The sequence below is a fragment of the Gigantopelta aegis genome, chromosome 12, assembly GCF_016097555.1.
Source record: "Gigantopelta aegis isolate Gae_Host chromosome 12, Gae_host_genome, whole genome shotgun sequence".
NCBI classification, from domain to species: domain Eukaryota; kingdom Metazoa; phylum Mollusca; class Gastropoda; order Neomphalida; family Peltospiridae; genus Gigantopelta; species Gigantopelta aegis.
The window spans coordinates 39,403,988-39,423,970 of NC_054710.1; the positions used below are offsets into that span (position 1 = coordinate 39,403,988).

The 19,983-nt window shown below is 31.6% G+C and overlaps 1 protein-coding gene across 8 annotated transcripts in view; it reads left to right on the forward strand.

Annotated features, from left to right (window-relative positions):
- LOC121386187 (roundabout homolog 1-like) overlaps positions 1-19,983 on the forward strand; it is a 254,179-nt gene that overhangs the window by 228,358 nt on the left and 5,838 nt on the right. For 2 of the 8 annotated variants that reach the window (XM_041517014.1, XM_041517013.1), the window contains exons 21-28: positions 368-500; positions 2,780-2,857; positions 3,552-4,299; positions 5,099-5,229; positions 9,292-9,489; positions 11,378-11,515; positions 16,240-16,314; positions 19,672-19,892. In XM_041517014.1, coding sequence (XP_041372948.1) covers positions 368-500; positions 2,780-2,857; positions 3,552-4,299; positions 5,099-5,229; positions 9,292-9,489; positions 11,378-11,515; positions 16,240-16,314; positions 19,672-19,892 — 1,722 coding nt within the window. The remainder of the gene's footprint in view (positions 1-367; positions 501-2,779; positions 2,858-3,551; positions 4,300-5,098; positions 5,230-9,291; positions 9,490-11,377; positions 11,516-16,239; positions 16,315-19,671; positions 19,893-19,983) is intronic. The other 6 variants (XM_041517015.1, XM_041517016.1, XM_041517017.1 and 3 more) reach the window with 6 other exon arrangements.

Sequence of the window (19,983 nt, forward strand, 5' to 3'; positions counted from 1 at the left end):
CTCTTTCCCTCTCTCTATCTCTCTTTCTCTCACTCCCTCTTTCTCTCTCCATCTCTCTCTCGTTCTTTACTTCTCTCGCTCGCTCGCATTCTTTCTTTACCAATTGTCAAAATGACCATGTTAAATGCCTTAGTTTAAAATGTGCTGAAAACTTATTAAACATTCCTTTTTTCCCCTATTTATTATAACAATTACATAACTAATTACCAGGGTAGTTATTAAAGTATCTCCTGAGAGTGTATGTTAATGAAATATTTCAGATACTTTACCTTTTAATAAAGCTTACATTATTTATAGTTGTTGCCTACTGTTATAAAAACTAGGTGTTAAAACATGTTCTGACTGTGTATTTTACTAAATATTTCAGTGCATGGAGAGTGCGTTTCGCCCGATCAACCACGCGTATGTACACAGCAGTGCCAGTGGGTCTGGAGATAGCTGTCAGAAACCAGACATGAAGAACAGCGACTCTAACACAGACAACAGTCGGCAGAACTCAGGTTTGTACATCTTAACATGATATTAGTAGTAATAGTGATTAAAGATGACATTTAATAGTTTACTATGGAGTAATCTTTCTAAAAAAAAAAAAAAAGTAATACTGGGAAAATAAAATGTTGGTTTGAGAACTTAAAAGTTTTTATAATTGAAGTAATAAATGGATCACTAGCCTCGGTGGATACCGGCTCCGACCAGTGTGTTTGTGATTCAAAATAATAGCAGATTATTGTTATATAATTGTAACCTAAAATATATTATTATTATTAATATAATAATAAAACAGCAGAAAGTTTATTGTTATATAACTGTAACTTAAAATATATTATTATTAATATAATAATAAAACAGTAGAAAGTTTGTTATATAACTGTAACTTAAAATATATTATATAACTGTAACTTAAAATATATTATTATTAATATAAGAATAAAACAGCAGAAAGTTTATTATATAACTGTAACTTAAAATATATTATTATTAATATAATAATAAAACAGCAGAAAGTTTGTTATATAACTGTAACTTAAAATATATTATTATTAATATAATAATAAAACAGCAGAAAGTTTATTGTTATATAACTGTAACTTAAAATATATTATTATTAATATAATAATAAAACAGCAGAAAGTTTGTTATATAACTGTAACTTAAAATATATTATTATTAATATAAGAATAAAACAGCAGAAAGTTTATTGTTATATAATTGTAACCTAAAATATTTTATTATTATTAATATAATAATAAAACAGCAGAAAGTTTATTGTTATATAATTGTAACCTAAAATATATTATTATTATTAATATAATAATAAAACAGCAGAAAGTTTATTGTTATATAATTGTAACCTAAAATATATTATTATTATTATAAGAATAAAACAGCAGAAAGTTTATTGTTATATAACTGTAACTTAAAATATATTATTATTAATATAAGAATAAAACAGCAGAAAGTTTTATATAACTGTAACCTAAAATATATTATTATTAATATAAGAATAAAACAGCAGAAAGTTTATTGTTATATAATTGTAACCTAAAATATATTATTATTAATATAATAATAAAACAGCAGAAAGTTTATTGTTATATAATTGTAACCTAAAATATATTATTATTATTAATATAATAATAAAACAGCAGAAAGTTTATTGTTATATAATTGTAACCTAAAATATATTATTATTATTATAAGAATAAAACAGCAGAAAGTTTATTGTTATATAACTGTAACTTAAAATATATTATTATTAATATAATAATAAAACAGCAGAAAGTTTATTGTTATATAACTGTAACTTAAAATATATTATTATTAATATAATAATAAAACAGCAGAAAGTTTGTTATATAACTGTAACTTAAAATATATTATTATTATTAATATAAGAATAAAACAGCAGAAAGTTTATTGTTATATAATTGTAACCTAAAATATATTATTATTATTATTAATATAAGAATAAAACAGCAGAAAGTTTATTGTTATATAATTGTAACTTAAAATATATTATTATTAATATAATAATAAAACAGCAGAAAGTTTATTGTTATATAACTAACTTAAAATATATTATTATTAATATAAGAATAAAACAGCAGAAAGTTTATTGTTATATAACTGTAACCTAAAATATATTATTATTATTAATATAAGAATAAAACAGCAGAAAGTTTATTGTTATATAATTGTAACCTAAAATATATTATTATTATTAATATAAGAATAAAACAGCAGAACGTTTGTAATTACAGTGAAACCCCTCTAAACCCGACAACTACATGACCAAGTAACAAGTCCAGTTTAAAGGGGTAACCGGCCTCGGTGGTGTCGTGGTTAAGCCATCGGACATAAGGCTGGTAGGTACAGGGTTCGCAACCCAGTACCAGCTCCCACCCAGAGAGTTTTAATGACTCAATGGGTAGGTGTAAGACCACTACACCCTGTTCCCTCTCATTAACCACTAACCAACTAACAACTAACCCACTGTCCTGGACAGCAGCCCAGATAGCTGAGGTGTGTGCCCAGGACAGCGTGCTTGAACTTTAATTGGATATAAGCACAAAAATAAGTTGAAATAAAATTAAAATTAAAGGGGTATCCAGTTTAGAAAACTTAATTCTGTAGTGATATTTGAAAATGGGCCATTAAAAAAACAACCTGGTTTTAAGGGAGTTCGTGTTACAGAGGGCCAGTTTTGAGAGGTTTCACTGTTTATGATCATAATCTGAAATGTTATATTATTAATAATTTTGTTGTGTTAATTTTTCAGTTCCGGGCTGTACGTGCCAGCAGGATGGGATGGATTGCCTGGCCAGTCCAGGAAGTGACAGTGGCAGTTTGACAACCGGTGAGTTAATCAGAATCTGTTGTTTTGAAAACAGTATCAAGATAAATCGGGGGTCAGAGAATTTTTTTTAGAGGTTTTGCATTTCAGTATTTCTAACAACAGCTTAGAAGAACCAGTATCATTGCAAATGATGTTAACAGACTGAGTTTCTGTTCTATAGCGATTTGTCAGTCTGCTTGTTTTAGTTATATAAATAATATTAACAGACTGAGTCTAGTTTTGTTCCTCTCTTCATTTTATTGTGAATACAAGTTTTAAACTTATGAACTTTTAAAGATATTTTAAAAGTTATTTTTAATTTGTTCACATGTGTTTTTGTTTTTAAAATTGTAAATGTAACAGTCATTTGCTCTTGTCATATCGGGTAACATTTTGTTGCATGATATATCACATTTCGTTTGACAAGTTTAAAACTTTAAAACCAGATCATCAGTAAACCACCATTTTCATCAAAACTGAACATTTTTCACAGTCCATTTTTTTTATGTTAGGACAGAACAAAACCTCACTAAACCAAATATCTTTGAAAATTAGACTTTTTAATTGGTGCTATGAGTGTCCGATTTAAAGAGATTTCACTGTAGTTGCTAATCAATTTTTCAGTTATGAAACTAAAATGTTCCTTGTGTATCAAATGTAATGATAATTAATTAATAATAACTTAATTAAAATGACAACTTGTTTTTTTATTCAGACGAGTACGGTATGCCGGTGAAACGAAGCCACCGAAACCACAAACACTGCTGTGGTCCCAACAAGACGATGGTCAACTGGGCAGAGTTACTTCCGCCTCCTCCAGAACACCCCCCTCCGAGCGACCTCGGCACCCCACCCGACTCTCCGATGAACACTCTGAACCGCCATCGCCATGCCAATAATGGCAGTCCTCTGTCCCCGGTCTCCAAGATCTCGGCCTGCTCCTGCCCTGCCCCCCACGACCGAATGCCGCAGAACATTCGCTGCGTTCCTTACTCGGACGCCGAGTTCAGCACGCAGCCCAGAATGCACCACGAATGTCGACCGTATTCGCCGAAACAGCTGAACCGAAGCCGGTCCCCAGCGCATGATGGCCAGGGCCAGTACCCTGCCCCTCACGGGATGAACTGTCACATGGTGGGGCCGGGCGACTGCAGCGGAGGAGGAATCTACCCTCAGCGGATGTGTCACAGCGATGCGGAACGCGTGGTGTACAAGATGGGGCACGGATACACCCCCATCTCTCTCCACGGTTATAAAATAGGACAGCTAGAAAGTGACTTGAGACAGTTGAGTGACCCCGAGAGGGGCGGGGCCGCGCCACCCCGGGGGATGTGTGTGCACGGTGTTCCGAGCGATGGTAGCGGTGGTGGTGGTGGTGGTGGTCCGTCGATGGATAGGGCCTGTCAGTCCTCGCTGCCGAGTTTGTCCAGCGAGTGCATCAATTCTCCATGTTTTCATGGCCGGTAAGATTCAATTCCATTATTCCTGTTAGTTCGAAGTGGGTTTTTTTCTTTCTTTATTGTTTTAGAGCAGAAATAAAACAATTTTTATATTTATTTTTTTAGTAGTAATCTGTAGTTGTTAAAAACATAGTCAATACTTTTTATGTTTATTAATAATACAGAGACAAGTCTCCCTTTGTTAACTTTTCATAAATCTATATTTTCTATTAATTCAAATATAAATTAGTCACATATATATTGTGATTGTATCCCTTTAATATCAATAGTAACTCTTTTATAAATATTTATGAATTACTTCTTAATTTGTTTATAAATAATAATGAAAGAAATATTTGATTTTCTGTCTTTTTGGTAACAGCAATGGTGACATTTTATAAATAAATGTATTTTTAAACATTTGATTAATTTGGTTACAATTTATACCCAACATTTGACAGCAGTTGGGTAGAAATTGTAACCAAATTAATTAAATGTTTAACATAAATTCTTAATTTGTACATAAACAGTAAACATAAACTAATATCAATATCTGTTTATCTCTCTTTAATAAGAATTTGACATAGTCATAGAGAGGAAACCCGCTACATTTTTCCATTACTAGCAAGGGTTCTTTTACATGCACCATCCCACAGACAGGACATCACATACCACGATCTTTGATATACTAGTTCTGGTGCACTGGCTAGAATGAGAAATAGCCCAATGGGCCCACCAACGGGGGACATTTTATAAATACATGTATTTATAAATTCTTGATTTGTATGTATGGTAAGTAATAATTGTCTCCCTTTGTTTCCAGTAATGGTGACTCTCCTGTGTCAGAGGAGATGCCAGACTATGCTGGTGAATCGGACATGGAGGTGAATCGGACGACGGACTGTCCGACCCCAGACTCCAGCGTCAACGGGGAGGGAGATGGGAGTCTATCAGGTACGTACTCAGTTTGTAAATATTGAGCATTAATATTTGGTATATATGTTTTTCAGGGCAAGTTGCACAAAAAACATGGTTAGCAGTTTGGTAAATACTGTCTACTTATCTATACTGATGTACAAAGGAAACTTTACATACATAAAATTTGAATAATTTCATAAATATTGTTGCTACTCGAAAACAACCAATTTAGAAACCACCTTCAGGGGTGGGAATTCTCCTCAGATCAGCAGTTTTCCTCTCATGGAACATTGTGTTTCCTCGTTTTTAATCATCCTTTCCTCCAAAGATGACCCAGATTTTAACCTAGGATTTCAAGAATTTCCGGGACTCCTCTAAATTTCCTCTTTTTTACAGTTCACCAATTCCCACACCTGAAAACTTACAAACATTTTGTATGCATTACAAAGTGCTTAGATGTTAAACTTGATGATACTTTCATCTCCCACCATACCATTTGTTGGTTTACTATAATACAATTTCAATCCTTGTAAAATTTCTTTTGGATGTCAGTATATATCCAGTTTAGACTTTATTCATAGCCAAAGAAAAAGAAAATTGAAATCGCACAACACAATACTTGTTTGAGAAATGGTTACATGGAAATAGTGAAAAATGCAATATTTGTCGACATATAATTTATTAAATAACCAAGTAGTACAATCAGCAGATATTATAAAAAAAAGACAGAAAACACACCCTTCAATTTAATTATTTCTGTGACAACATTAATGTGCTTGTGACAAAAAGTTTTGTGAAGAAAAAAACAAACATTAAAAACACCCAACATGTTCTTGTTATGGTTTTACTCTTTGTCTATCTGTTTGATGTGATATTTTGTTGTTAACCTTGGTGAATTATATTATTCATTAATTAGAGGTCAACTTTTGAAACATAAATGGTTTGCTGTGTTATTGCCAAGTCATAAAGATCATCTTTCATCAGATTATATCTATTTTTTTAATTCAGAAACTGATAATATTATAATCAATGTACTCCAGTGGTGTCGTTAAACAAGTGTTAATATTATATTAACTTATTTGTTTTAATGTAAAGCTTTAAAAAAAAATTGTAAATACTGGCAATAATAAATGCTGCTAAAACATTAAAATAAATTACAATAATCTTTCATTATAATAACTTTAATAATTTACAAAATGAAAATACAGCAAACCTAAAAAAAAAATTAAACCAAAAAAAAGACAAATAATTTAAAAGATGGCCTCTTTGTAATGTTTTGTGAAGTGCTGCTTCCCGCGTGAGCCTCTATGGAGCATGTGACTTGACCAGCCAATCAGAGACTTAATGACAGCATGAGACTTCAAGATCAGCCAATCAAATTTCATCTTTCACTAGTGTGGTGGAATTGCTATTGACTAGACTAAAAAATATATTTTTTGCATGGGAGTGAAGTTGCTACCTAATGTTGTTGTAGTGTGCAGTTATCTCCCTTTGCTTTTGTATATCTGTTATTCAAACATCAGTAATACTGGTATTTGTTATTAAAAAACCAAAAAAAATTAAAAATTAAAAACTGTTTATAAAAACAACAAATCCAAAAGGTGACATCAATGATAATTAAGCTCATAATCACATAATTACTTTATTATCTCTAGTTAATTAATCAGATAAATTAAAAGTAATTATATTCCCAGTCTTAGTTAATATCCAGGCTTGTACCGCATCCCATAAGTTTTTGGTCTCATTACACTCTACAAATAAATGTGATATGGTTTCAGAATAATTACTACATAAATTGCACATATTCAAATAGACGTAGCGAATCATATGTAAAAATGTATTAGTAGCTAAAATTCTTTGAAATAATCTGTATTGGAACCATAATAAAGTTGAATCATTCACGCATAGGAAAGATAGCAAATAATTAATTAATTGTTGAAAAAAATAATCCTAATACTGACATTTGCGGCATACCTGTAAATGTTATTTAAATCCTATAACTTAAAACTTTTCAATAAATGATATTTACCATTACACTATTTTGGTTGAGCATAGATATATATTTGTAATAGAAATTTTGCTTTTTAATTCCAATACCTTATTACAGTACCTGCTCACAACCATTTGACAGATGATCATCTCCTATATGTTTTCATAACTCTACTAACATTTTCATTGTCTGCTTATTAGAAAGATTTTTTTTTATATAACACCTCAACACCTCGTTTTTAAACTATGCCTATTTGATGCCTAACACATAGTTATTCTGATGAAGCAGAGAGAGAGAGAGAGAGAGAGAGAGCGAGCGCGAGCGCGAGCGAGGGAGGGAGGGAGGGATTTGGGTGTGTGGGTGAGTGAATGAGTTAACCAAGTTAAACGTCTGTACACATAGTTTTAAGCTTACTCTAAACAACAAATTAAAGACTTACTCTGTACAGAGAGGATTGGAGAGGAAAGGAAATGTTTTATTTAATGATGCACTCAACACATTTTATTTATGGTTATATGGCGTCAGACATATGGTTAAGGACCACACAGACATTGATAGAGAAAACCCGCTGTTGCCACTCCATGGGCTACTTTTTTTCGATTAGTAGCAAGGGATCTTTTATATGCACCATCCCACAGACAGGATAGTACATACCACAGCCTTTGATATACCAATTGTGGAGCACTGGCTTGAATGAGAAATAGCCCAATGGGTCCACTGACGGGGATTGATCCTAGACCGACCACATATCAAGCGAACACTTTAAAACTGGGCTACGTTCCGCCTCCTGGACAGGGAGAGAGAAAGAGGATTGGAGAGGAAGAAAGAATTGGGGAGAGAGAGAGGAAACCCACTGCCATCACACACGCTACTCTTTCCAAAAAGGATCTTTTATATGCACTTTCCCATAGATAGGACAGTACATACCACAGTCTTTGATTTGCCAGTCGTGGGAGTGGTAAAAACCTGCATCCGCTGAGGACAGTTGATCCTGTCACCTATCGCAACTCAGGCGGGCGCTGTACCACTAAGAAAGATCCTACCCCTATCAGTACAAAGTAACACTTTATTAAAACATATTGTTGGTAGAATGTCATTGCAATTAAACTTTCATCGCACTACTAAACATTGGTCAGCATTTACTAACTTTTAACCAACTTAATATATTCATTTCTACTAAAAAAAACCCATCTGCTTCTGTAATGAAATTATCTTCATGTATAATATAACATCTTCATTACTAAATGCTATTTGGTAGAAAGTTATCTCATATAAGCTTATTTGAAATTATTTGAAATTATAGTTTTCTCAATGCAAAGTAACCTCCTCATTACTAAATATTATTTGATTAAACTCCATCACATATAAACATCTTCATTATACTAAATACTATTTCGTAAAACCTTATCTCATGTAACAATGTTCATTATACTAAATACTATTTCGTAAAACCTTATCTCATATAACAATGTTCATTATACTAAATACTATTTGGTAAAACTTTACCTCATATAAACATCTTCATCATTAGGTAAAACCTCATCTCATATAAACATCTTCATTATACTAAATACAGGTACTATTTGTTAAAACCTTATCTCATATAAACACATTCATCACTAAATACCATTATTTCACATAAACATGATCAGTATACTAAATACTAATTGGTAAAACCGTCTCATAAAAACATGTTCATCACTAAATACCATTATCTCAAATAAACATGTTCATTATACTAAATACTACTTGGTAAAACCTCATTTCATATAAACATATTAATTATAATAAATACTATTTGGTAAAACCTAATTTGATATGAACATCTTCATTATACTAAATACTATTTGGTAAAACCTAATTTCATATAAACATCTTCATTATACTAAATACTACTTGGTAAAACCTCATTTCATATAAACATCTTCATTATACTAAATACTATTTGGTAAAACCTAATTTCATATAAACATCTTCATTATACTAAATACTGTTTGCTAAAACCTAATTTCACATAAACCTCATCTCATAAAACCATGTTCATTATCGTAAATACTATTTGGTAAACAGCTCATCTCATGTAACCGTTGGTCATGTCCTTGCTCCAGGCTCGCTAATCGCTTCGTGGTGTAGCAGTACGGACCAGAGTATTACGACCACTAGTAGTGCTCGGTCTAGCGACGACACTTCTAGCGATGACTCATTTCTTGCTGCAGAAACTGATTTCGCTACCGCTGTAGCACGGGCAGCCGAGTTGTCGGGCATGACTGTTGTAGGGACGACAGTAACAGATCCAAAAGCTGGCAGTAAGTTTGTCAACACTTGTTAAAGCAGGCCTGTGGATTTCACGGAAATAGTCGTTTCATCGTCTGTAATTTTATCAGAATGCAAATTGTCAGGAAAAACTGTAAAATATCTATGCTAAACATTTAAGTGAAATTAAACTGAATTTTTAATTAAGACAGCTTTAAAAAAAAATATTATTATTACTATAGATTAAAGTTCTTTAAAACAAATTTTTTAAACTTAAAAAATGTTTATGAAATGTAAATTTGCAGAACCAAAAATAAGTTCAACAGGTTCCAAGAACTGAAAAAGAGGTTCAATTTTCAGTTTCGGAAATCCTCAGGCCTGTAAAACATAATACTTATTTTTATTAATTATAAAAACTATTTGGCAGGCTTTTTTTTTTTTTTTTTTTTTGTAATTACATAAATCTTAAGGTAGATTGACTCATTCTGTGTACCTCAGTTTGAGGCATACATTATTATACTTGTAATCTTCATAATTTTTTAACCCAATCTAACCTGTAATATTTGATAGATAAATTGAAAGTAATGGTATGTGCTGTCATATTTATAGGAATTGTCCTTTAAAAAGGCCACCATTGCTAATAATGGTAGCATATTAAAAGTGATGGTATGTGCTGTCCTGTTTATATAATTTTCACGCAAAAATACCATCTTTCCTAATTCTGTCAGCCGGTTGGGTTTTTGGGGTCTCTTTTTCTTAAATTGTATAGGATCACCTCATGACATTTACCTGCAAATTACCAAACTAATATTAATAACAAGACAGCATAAAGTATTGAGGTGTGGAATCTATCTCAGTTGATGAAGTGCTCGCCTGGGGTGCTTCAGTCGGAAGGATCAAATCCCTTCTGTGGACTCATTCTCTGATTGGGTGTTTTTCCTGATCCCAACCAGTGCCCCACAACTTTTATATCAAATGGTATGGTATGTGCTGTCCTGTCTGTGGGAAAATGCATATAAAACATCCCTTGCTAGTAATTAAAAGTTGTAGCCGATTTCCTCTGAAGACTATTTGTCCGAATTACCATTGAGTTTAATATCCATTAGGTAGTGGTTAATAAATATGCTCTAGTGGTGTCATTAAACAAAACAAACAATAAAGTACGACTGAATTTGATTTGAATATTTCTACAGATACATGGCAACATTAAAAATAAACATGTGCAAGAATGAATTTAGAAAAAAAGAAATAGTGTCTCAATAGTTTTGCAATACAAATTTCCTATTCTGAAAAAAGAATCCAGTCATGATAGTTAGACCTTCTTCACCTTTCCCCAACCTTATTTAATAAAAATGAACGATTTTTATGTATTTTAACTAAATGACCCATTAATTGTTTTCATTTTTATTATTATGGGGGTGAGGGGTTTTTTGGGGTTGTTTTTTTGGTTTGTTGGGGGTTTTTTTTAGGGGGGGGGGGGTAAATAAAGTTTTTTTTGTGGATTTGGGCTTTTATTATTGTAAGGGATACCTGTATTTTAACCTAAAATAGATTGTCCTTCATCTTGAATCATAGTCTCATTTTCATTCATGAATCATGGGTCGTGGTTGTTGAATTTAGTTAGCAGTTCTTGCAGTGTTAGTTTGTCCTGAATGCTTCTGTTACTCTGTTAATTAGATTTGCATTATGCAAATACCAGAAAGTGTTCTTTATAATTTAAAAGTGCCATATTGTCTAGATAGAGAAGATTCTGTATAGCTACTTAGATTCTGTTTTGTTATTGTAGGTTAGGTACAGCCCTGCAGAGTAGTTAGTAGTAAATGTATTTTGTATGTTTAGACCATTAAAAAAAATATCTTACTCAATTAGGAAGTGTGTATGTAACAAGTAATAAAGAGTGAATATCTCATGTGGTTAAATTTTAATATTTTTTTGTTTAAGAAGATAAGAAGTATAGAAAACATCATCGACAACAACAGCAGCGGCCGACGAGCCCTTATAGCACCGACAGCAACTACAGCGCTGTCATCCACCGTCCGTTTCCACGGTCACAACGAAAGAAACAACTTGTAGATCAAGGTAAGGTTATCCTTGATCAACTGTATTAGCCATTTTGTATATTCTTTATGTTACTTCCTCCTTTGCAACATGATCCTTCTTTTTTGACTGCTTCATCTGGTATAGTAGTTTCTTAATAGAAATATGATGCTTTCTAAAATATTATAAAATATAATAGGGAATGGAATAAATGCTTTCTTTCTCCTAATGTGAAATTAGTTAAAGGCTAAATGCGCTAGTTTAAAAACACTAGTTACATTAAGTAATTATTTTAAGCATTAGCTACAATGAATGTTAATTATTTTTTTGGCCAACATTAAAAACAAATATGGATGCTACAGCCTGGCAAGGTAAAAAATGCTGCAAGTCATATTTTACAGTAATTGAAGGAAAAATCTCTGTTGCATTCATATTTAAAATGGCCGACCAGTTAACAAAGCTAATGTTTTAATTGAATGAACTCTTTTAATCATGTAAATAAATAGTTGGTATATTAATGAATGTAACTAGTGTTATATTAAACTAACCTATTTGTTATTTTTCTGCATTTTAGTAAAATCTAATAGTCTGCTTGATTTATATTCTAGAATGCAAACAGTTCTTTATAATATGTAGATGTTTTCCTACTTTACTTGCTTTCAAATTTGATTTATCTTTTGCATTTTTTAGTTTTGCTTATTTAATTAAAATATTGCTTTGCAAAGTCTTGTTAATTTCTTTCATTTTTCTAACTTGTTTCATTCTTTTAGCCAGTTTCTTTGATTACAATAATAGATCATTTCTTTTAGTAAGTACTATTTGCTTTCCATGGAATTTAACAGCCTCTTTTGCTATTGGTCATTTATTTTTCCTAGAATATATGAACATGTCTGCTATTGGTCAGCCTAAAGGCATTGTTGTGAATAATGCTCACAAGCGATTTCTTCGAGGACAGGAGTCACAACTATTGGGTATTTGACATACTGTGTTGTTGAATGGAACCCAATGTTTTATCAGTCTTGTTGAAAATAGATCTTACTGTTCATCAGCATTGAAAGGCTCTGTCAGTAGATCTGAAATTAACCAATGTCATTCTGTGTCAGGTGATCTTTTTTTGGTGAAATATTGGCTTAAAATAAGTGGGATCATGGCACAAAAAAGTATTGGGCACAGTATTATAATAGATCAAGAGATCTGAAATTAAGCAATGTCATTCTGTGTCAGGTGATCTTTTTTTGTGAAATACTGGCCTAAAATAGGTGTGACGATGGCACAAAAAACAATTGGGGACGATTATATAATGTCTTCTTACATACTCATCTTTAACACCTAACAGTTGATGTATTTTGTGTGCTGGGATGTCATTAAACATTCATTAATTCATTCCTCATTTAAAAAAGGGCATTTATAAACTAAAAGGGCATGCAGCTGATGACATAATTATACCAGTAAAAAAAATTTCATACATTATCTGCACCTCTCAGTCAGATCCCCTTGTCCCAATAACTGGTTCTTGGAAGGGTCAGACCATTGAGCTTAAGGGGGGGTGCATTATAGGTCAGAGGTCAGGTTAAGTAATTTTAAAAATGGGAACACTCAGTTTAACTTAGTTTTGATTGGCCAAAAGAAAGGTCATCTGGACACATGATAATACAGGTTTTAGGGCTGTTCCAGAATTGATCACAAGGGGATGGGGGGGGGGGGGGAGAGGTACTGCCATTATTTGTTTTTGCCTGATGGGTATTCTGCAATTTTTTCCACATGCATATTTGGTTTAAATAAAACCAATTCTGGTGGTGGTGTGTGTTTGTGTACCAAAGGAAATCACCTCATACCTCTATTATGTGGGTGATTAATTATGGAACTGCCCTAGATGTATTGACAGAACTGTTCAATGTAGATTGGCCAGTGAGATTTGAATTCAATAAGACTGATGTTTTGTAATCATTAAATAACCATGGTTCAGTGAGCTTGTCCATTAAAACCAATATATATTATATATATATCCCTGGCTGTTCCCTATGGAGATTGTATTTACTGTATTTGACCACAATATAGGTTTGTTCATATATTGCAACTTGTGGTAACACTTTGTAAAATACAGATGTACATGTACATTGTATTGTCAAAATATTAAATTGTAATGGGCCTCAGAAGGAGTCTAAATGCTTTATCATGTTCTATTGTCTACATGTACAAAAATCATTGACTATCAAGTGTTACCACAAATTGCACTGTGTGAAATGACCTTAAGAGTATAGAGAATATAGGAAAAATATTGATTTTAAAAAGTATTTTTGTGTGTGGGGCGGGGAGGGCTAGAGTAGAGTAGAGTGTTGCATTTTCCTGGAATGCATTATAGTAATTTAGACCATAGAGAAAAAGATACATTTGGCAGAAATACATTTGTATAACAACTTAATCCACCAGTTCTGGATGGTGGAGGAGTTTATTTTTTTATATTATCATGCTTTCATACCAAAGTACGGTCAAATACAGTAATCTGCCCAGTACAGTGTTTATTCCTGCAATTTTCCTCCTCCTAAATCTTTACCTCTACTAACTGCCATCGCCTTGTTATGTCCTTGATGTTCTAATTCATTATTTGTAATTTTTTAGCAAACTGATTGTAGTCATATCATCATTATTAATAACTTTTTGTGTTTACATTATTTAATATTTAAAAAAAAAATTGTGTTACATTTGCAAAATAAATGAGAAAGATACACTAACAAAATAAATGAGAAAGATACACTAACAAAAAAAGAAAAGAAGAGTAAACAAAAGAACAAGAAATGTTTTAGCCAAATTTAACTAGAGACATTGTTGTTATTATTGCTTAATTTATTATTTATTTATTTATTTTTGTGCTTATATCAAGTTAAGGTTCATACACACTATCCTGGGCACACACACACACACACACATACACCCACACACACCCACACACACACACACACACACACACACACACACACACACATACCTACACACCTCTCTCAGCTATGTGGACTGTCTGTCTGTCTAGGACAATGAGTTAGTGCTTTCCGTAGATGTTAATGATAGAGAAGTTGATTTAGTGCCGTAATACCACACACACACACACACACATACACACACCTCTCTCAGCTATCTGGACTGACTGTCTGTCTAGGACAATGAGAGTGCTTTCCGTAGATGTTAGTGATAGAGAAGTTGATTTAGTGCCGTAATACCACACACACACACACACACACACACATACCTACACACCTCTCTCAGCTATGTGGACTGTCTGTCTAGGACAATGAGTTTCCGTTGATGTTAGTGATAGAGAAGTTGATTTAGTGCCGTAATACCTTTTAATGGAGTCCTTAAAATTAATTTTTGGTAGGAGCCAGTACAAAGATGTGAACTCAGTACCTACCACCTTTGAGCCGATGACTTAAGCACTTCACCACTTCACTGCAATGTTTGCCTGCTGTTTGTTATGCAACTGTAAACCGAGATTGTGATGGGTTTTTTTTGTTTTTTTCCTGGATGTACAAGAGATTAATACCACAGTTGTGTAAATGTCAAAATGTGGAGCATGACGTCACCATGGCCACAGTCTTCATTTCTCAGCTGATTTTCATCAAACTTGGCATGTAGAAAAAGCATCATGATATCTCGAATTAGTTTGTGTTTTGCCTCTCTGCATCAAAGATTAACATTGTCAGGAGTTTCTGTTTCCTGAACAAGAATAAGAGGATAGGATAACATAACCTGCCTATATCCAATTAAGGTCCAAGCACGTCTCTCCTGGGCAAAGTCTCTGAGACTTTATAAACTTTATAAATCATCAGCCTCTTAGCTAAATTACCTAATTCATTGTTAGAGAGCTTTTCAGGCCATGGAATTAAAAAAAAACATTATGTTTATACAAACTTTTATACTGTTGTTTTCACTAGTTCCGGGAATAACAAGTTCTGGATGCCAGTTCTTAAGATATTTGTTTACTTTCTTTATCATCAAAATGTGTAAAACAGAAAGTAATGGGTTTTTCGATCATTATAAATAGCTTTACGACACCACTAACATTAGTATGACTTAAAGGTGCTTTTATTTCATTACATATGAAACAATATACATACATGTATATTATTATTAAAAAATACAGTAAAATACTCGTATAACGAACCAGAAGGGACCATGATAGTTTGTTTGTTATAGCTGTATAGTTTGTTGTACACATTTGCACAAGTTGGTTATTAATGTATAGGGAGATAAAACGAGACTTTACGATCAGTTCGTTCTATGTAGTAGTTCGTTCTTAGCATGTTCATTATAAGTGTATTTTACTGTATGTATACTGGACAGCACTGAAAATGTATCAGTGGTACAACCTAAGTTAACAATATGTATTTTGAAAATTATTAATTTACTGTTGCATTTTTGATGTTCAGTGTATTATGAAGGAAACGCATCAGGCCAGTGGAAAGGAATAGAATGTTTGTGACAGCTTCCAAATTGTGTGCATCCAGAATGAAGATATTTTCCTGTATTTTGTTTTTATTGGTATCATACATGTTGACAAATGCCATACCAGGGCCCATGCTTATAAAACAAGATTCAAATCTCATTTGATGTCATACACATACAGTTTGTATGGCATTGCTATGGCATTAGAAACTCAGACTTTATCAGAGTCTAAACTTAAAGTTTTATAAGTATGGGGCCCGAATTATTTACAAGTCCAGTTGATTTAAAACACAGAAAAACTAATGTTTTGTTTTCTGTAATTGCAGGAAAGAGATATGGAAATAAAAAGACAGATAGCAATTCATCGTGCTGCAACCACATGGCCGAAATGCCTCATAATGGTGAGTGCTGGAAGTTGATTAGCGTAATCAGGAGTAAATAACCAAGATGCACAGAAAAAACACAGGAAACAAAAACTTGCTGGGTTATCTCCCTTGAACACAAGTTTAACCTCTGTACAGACTTTATAACTGAAGGTTATATGATTGGAAAGTTGAGTTTCCGGTTGTTGTTTTTTCACCTTAATATTCTGTTTTCTTAATTCTGTCTAATATTTGTTTTTCCTCTAACATGGGTTTTTTTTAAACCGGATCTTTGATTTTTTTTTACTTGATTGTTCTCCCATTTCTTTTTTTTTACTTCCCCAGGGCTGTCTTTCAGTTTAACATTTCTCCAACCAGCACCCTGTAACTAGTACTGGTATATCAAAGGTCATGGTGTGTGTTGTCCTTCCTAGTATAGGAAAGAATACGTAAACAATCCCTAGCTACTGTTGCTGTAATGTCGTTATGATAATCCCCCAAAAGTTGGGCTATTGGGTGTCAAACATTTGGTAATTTTGACATAATCTTTGAGAGGATAAAGTTTAATGTTTGTTGTGTTTAACAACACCACTAGAGCACATTGATTATTAAATGGCTATTGGATGTCATACCTTTTGTAATTTATACATGATCATACATGTAGTCTTAGAGAGGAGAAAATCTCCAAAACTAAATCACATGCAAAACAACGTACATTATTTAAATTCCACTAGAAAATTTGAAATCAAAACTCATTTTTGAATTAATGAGAGTGAAAATAGCAAGTTTTTGTTTGTGTTATCTCGCTGTTGCTTTTTAGAATGCTTAGACTACCGCACATGTGCATTCTGACAAGATAATGTTTTCTAAAAACACCTTTGAATTTTAGTTTTTGATTGTGATTGTGTTTTATTTTGTTGAGGCATGGACATGTTTGTTTTTTCTAACATTCATGATAACCTATGCATATTAACATTAATACCAAATAGCTTTGTTGATAACAAAGAAATTTGCATATATACTAATAATTACAGTTCTAAAATTAATTGTAAAAGGTTGAAAATATAGAGTTGGGAAGGGTGGTGGTTTTTTCCCTATCTAAATTACACATATTGTCCAAATAAAATAAAATATACAAACCTGATTAACCAGTAGTTTTAGTAAATTATTAATAGAATGTAATTAATATCAACATAAAGATGATTTTGTAGATTTGTTAAAAGTTAATTGAACCATAAATTATGTCTTCATCATAATTTTAATTATGGTAAGCAGTTTATACATAGTAATGAAAATGAATAGCTTTGTACTTACAAATGTTTTCATAACATGGAAGCTTTAGGTAGAACTAAATAATTTTGTTGATATTTTATTAACAGTAAAAGTTACTTGTTCTTTATATTCAATTCCGTTGTTTGATTTTTTATATTTTTTATTCATAACAAACTAAGATAATAACTATATTATCAGTAGACTGTTAGAGAGTGCTTTAAAATTTTAGATTTTTAATATTTTTCATTTGAAAAACAAAACATTTTAATAAAAATTCGTTTTTTTACAGTTTTGTGAACTAAACCTTTTAATACTAAATTACAAATAGCAGATAACCAGTTTTGTTTTTAACACAGTTTTAATACTAAAACAAGTTAATTTAAGACAAAGTTATTTTATTGAATCAAATTTAAGGTCAGTTTTCGTCTAAATATACATTATAGTGTGTTTTAAATATGAATTGCGTTGTTCAAATTTTCAAAAAATTGTTAATTAGAGATGAAATTTGTGTGTGTTTTCATGAACTTCATAATACTAAATTAATTTATACTGACATATTGGAATAGATTCAAAAATTAAATATGTACAGTCTTTAAAAAAGTCTGCTAAGCAAAGGCTTTTCGATTTTGGTCACTTTTTAATACTTCTCTGGTTTGCTCATTTCCTTCAGTTTGTATGGTAGAAACATTGTTTTAATCAAATTATTTTACAATATAAATAAAATATCTTAAATAAAATAGTTAATTTTAGCTATTGAAATCAAATTATTAAAAAAAATTAATATGATTGTAAATACATTTTTAACAGTACATGTACTTGTTTAAGAGATGAGTTTCTAATCCTTTTTTTTTCAATTATTTATTTATATTTTATTGGAATGTACATTTGTACAATTAAGTAAAATGTTAGTCTCAGATAGGCTTGTTTCTAAGGCCAGTTCCAAAATATATTACTGGGTGAAGAGTATTTGAATGTATTGGTTCTACCTGAATTTCAGTTATCATTATTGATGACCTAACCACTCTGCCTCTTGTAGAGATTCTCGGAACTATATACATGTTTCATGCATAGATTTTTGCTTGTGGCCAAAGTGTAAAAAGAATGTTTCGGGTGATCCATTTTTATATCCATAATATCTTGATTTAAAGACTGGAGATAGTCATTATTTTGTTTTTAAATTTATAAATTTATTTTATATGTTAACAATAATGTTATAGTTATCTTAATTACAATAATTATTAAAATGTTTTAGTTTTGCCATTAATCTAATTATATAATACTGTGTTGTGGAAAAAAACCCAAAACTTACGCTAAAACTTATTTTTCTATATTAAGAATTTTTAACCAATTATTTAAAATAAATAAAATAATTTTTAAATAATGTGCAGAATTACAATAATTATAAAAATGTTTTAGTTTTGCCATTAATCTAATTATATAATACTGTGTTGTGGAAAAAAACCCAAAACTTACGCTAAAACTTATTTTTCTATATTAAGAATTTTTAACCAATTATTTAAAATAAATAAAATAATTTTTAAATAATGTGCAGAATTACAATAATTATAAAAATGTTTTAGTTTTGCCATTAATCTAATTATATAATACTGTGTTGTGGAAAAAACCCAAAACTTATGCTAAAACTTATTTTTCTATATTAAGAATTTTTAACCAATTATTTAAAATAAATAAAATAATTCTTAAATAATGTGCAGAATTATTAAATCTTTAATTTTAAAAAATATCTTTAATAAAGCTTAATTTAGATGACAATAAATTTTAAGATGCATATAAATATCTAAAATAAATGTTTTTCACCAATACAGGGATACAATTTTTCTTTTCTTTTTATCTGATTTCAGCTTTAGTTTTGCATTAAGTAGATTTCCCAAAGTAGACTGGAATTGAACTGAAATTGCATAAAATAGCAGGGTTTTTTTTATAGATAATACACACAATTAACAATGATATAGAATTTTCAGTGTTCTAAAACAATCAGCACAGGTTGTATTTTGAAAAAGAATATCACCTTTCGACTAATAGTATCTGATTACCCGAATGACTTTTTTTGCTTTGGCCTGTTTGCCTTGCTTCCCCTTCATGCCTCCGCTTGTTGCTTTTCAGTGGGTGAGCTCCCAATGTACAACCGACCTCTCTTTCCTCACCCCTCTTTCCCGCTCAGCACCGCCGGGTCCGCTCAGTCCTCCCTGGGCAGGATAGATGCTCAAAATGGCTACACGTCACCCAACAGTGGAGTCTATGATACCGGACATATTTATGAGGGTATCATATACGGCCAGCCAAACGTGCAGGCCAATTCTAGCCCATACCATACCCAAAATGATGTGAGTACGGAGTAAATAAATGTATAAATATTGTACATGTTTTTGATGACATTTTGGCCATGGTCTGATGTTATATTTTGGCCATGGTCTG